Source organism: Phalaenopsis equestris, unplaced genomic scaffold (genome assembly GCF_001263595.1).
Source record: "Phalaenopsis equestris unplaced genomic scaffold, ASM126359v1 Scaffold000773, whole genome shotgun sequence".
Classification (NCBI taxonomy): Eukaryota; Viridiplantae; Streptophyta; class Magnoliopsida; order Asparagales; family Orchidaceae; genus Phalaenopsis; species Phalaenopsis equestris.
In genome coordinates this window covers 119026-121119 of record NW_018165213.1, presented here as the reverse complement: position 1 = coordinate 121119, position 2094 = coordinate 119026, and the positions used below count along the sequence as shown (strand labels likewise).

The 2094-nt window shown below is 38.8% G+C and overlaps 1 protein-coding gene across 1 annotated transcript; it reads right to left on the bottom strand.

Annotated features, from left to right (window-relative positions):
* Positions 1-408: 408 nt before the first annotated feature.
* On the bottom strand, positions 409-1208 carry LOC110031131 (acetyltransferase At1g77540-like). The gene is made up of 2 exons (XM_020734198.1): positions 863-1208; positions 409-722 (listed from the first exon to the last, which is right to left on the bottom strand). The coding sequence occupies exons 1-2, from the start codon at positions 1157-1159 to the stop codon at positions 651-653; spliced, it is 369 nt and encodes a 122-aa protein (XP_020589857.1). The 5' UTR covers positions 1160-1208; the 3' UTR covers positions 409-650.
* Positions 1209-2094: the final 886 nt, after the last annotated feature.

Below are 2094 nucleotides of genomic sequence, written 5' to 3'. Positions count from 1 at the left end.
GGGAGGGACATCAAATATGCAAGTCTGGAAGTAGGGAATTTCTTAAGGGAAGGTGCACATGTATGCAAGCAATCTATAAGGACCCTCAACTCTATACCAGAAACTCAGCTAATTTCAACCTTTTTCTATTACATTCATTAATAGGGGAAAACAACAGCATCCCGTAATCATCTGGCTTGGCATCGATGCATTTCATTAATAATATTCTTCATCGCAGGAGGAACATCAAAGTAGAGCAATGTCCCCTAAGGGGACTGCAATTCATTGGTAGAACAACCATAGCATGCACGCCCAAACTACTTCAAAGATTGGAATCAAAAGAAGCGGTAATTAAAACAATGGAGAATAAAATTATAAGGCGCAGAAAAAAGGTACTGTATAAAAAAATGATTCTCTAAAACAAAGATCCCCGACATTATTGAAATATATAAAATAATAAAAGTATCATCAGACATAAGCATGGGTAGCAAACAAGTGAGCATTAAACACACATTGTTTCAAGATCAATAAGAAACTAACGGTACAAAAGTTCTTTTAGTATTCCTTTTTTTTTTTCAGCCGCCATGATTCAATAAATAATAGTAAAAAAATTTTCCCATGCTGCTATAAATAAAATAGAAATCTCACAAGCAGAGCAGGCTACGCTTACTTCACATGGAAGATTTAAGCTCTTCATTGTAAACAAGAGCGCGCCAAGAAGGATTCCGTGGAAGAAAAGTATCCTGTTATGGAGAAACATGCAGGGAAACATCAGCTCAACAGAAATATTTGAAGCTTCTTCAAGAGAAGACGAGTGAACCAGAGATGGGCATAAGGTACTCGATAGAATGACTAATAAGAAATTAAATGATTGAGGGGTTACGGAAATGTAGGAGCACGTGGGGATGACGAGCATGGAGTGGGTCTGAGCATAGGAGAAGGCGGCAACGCAGAGATGTTTGGCGACACCCATCCCTCTTTTGTTCCTTGGCACGTAGGTGTGCAACATGTCCATCACTACCTTTTCCCTCTTTTCCTCTTCCACCTCAGACGACAATTCTTCGCCGCCGGTGGCGGTGGCCGCGACGGGGCATATGAACCGAAATTCGAGAAAGGCCTCCTTGTCTTCCGTTTCGAACCTCTGCATATTTTCGTTCAAAGCAATCGCGGGGTTCTCCATGGCGCCCCCCACCCCGGCACAGTTTCTATGTGTTTACATCTCGAGCATTTTTCTTATACCGCAGAATAAAAAATGTTTTTAATAAAAAAAAAATAACTTTTAAAAAAATTAAAAGCAATGACGAAATCAATTTTTTATTTTTCTTCCATCGGATTTTTCTTCCATCGGTTTTTTTTTTTTTTTCTTTTCGAATTTTTACATATATGACACTCAACACTTCATATAAACTATAGATCAAAAAACGGATTCTTTAATATTACACTAAGCTCAACAAACCTTTGACAAGATGGCAAGAAAGCGGCAAAATGGTTGAAAGTTTGAGATACGTTGCTGAATGTGGCATTCATTGCAAAGTCATCAACAACAAAATTGCAAGAGCGAAAAAAGCGAAGCTTTGGCCTTGACATAAAATTTGGCAAAAAAACCACCACCATCACCACTAGCAAACACTAATTTTCGAGCCCTAATTTTGAACATTTTTTGTCCTTGACATAAACCCTTTCAAAAATCAATTCTGAACCTTCTAAAAGCTTCCCCGAGCCTCAAGTCAATCTCCCCAATCAAAATTAAGGCATCCCGAGCCCTCCGACCTACTCTAAGGCCAACTCAAGCCACCATTTGGACTAGGTCATAACTAGGATCAATTTCAGCTCAAATTGAAGTATGGAGGAGGTTTGTGACATCAAGACGAAGCTCTCTGTCAAGCCCAATCGAAGCCACGTCTCTTTGAACAAGGTATGGGTCAAAATCGCAAAAATTAGCCTCGTGTTTGATATTTTGATAAAAAAAAAAAGAACAATCCATACTCATTGAATAGTATAGATATGTTCGTCTAACTTAGATGAAGCTATAGGAACAAACCCCGAGTTATTTGGTTGAGAATCGAATGAGATCTTACGGTTTGATCGTAAATGACTTTCGGTTCTCTGTCCCAT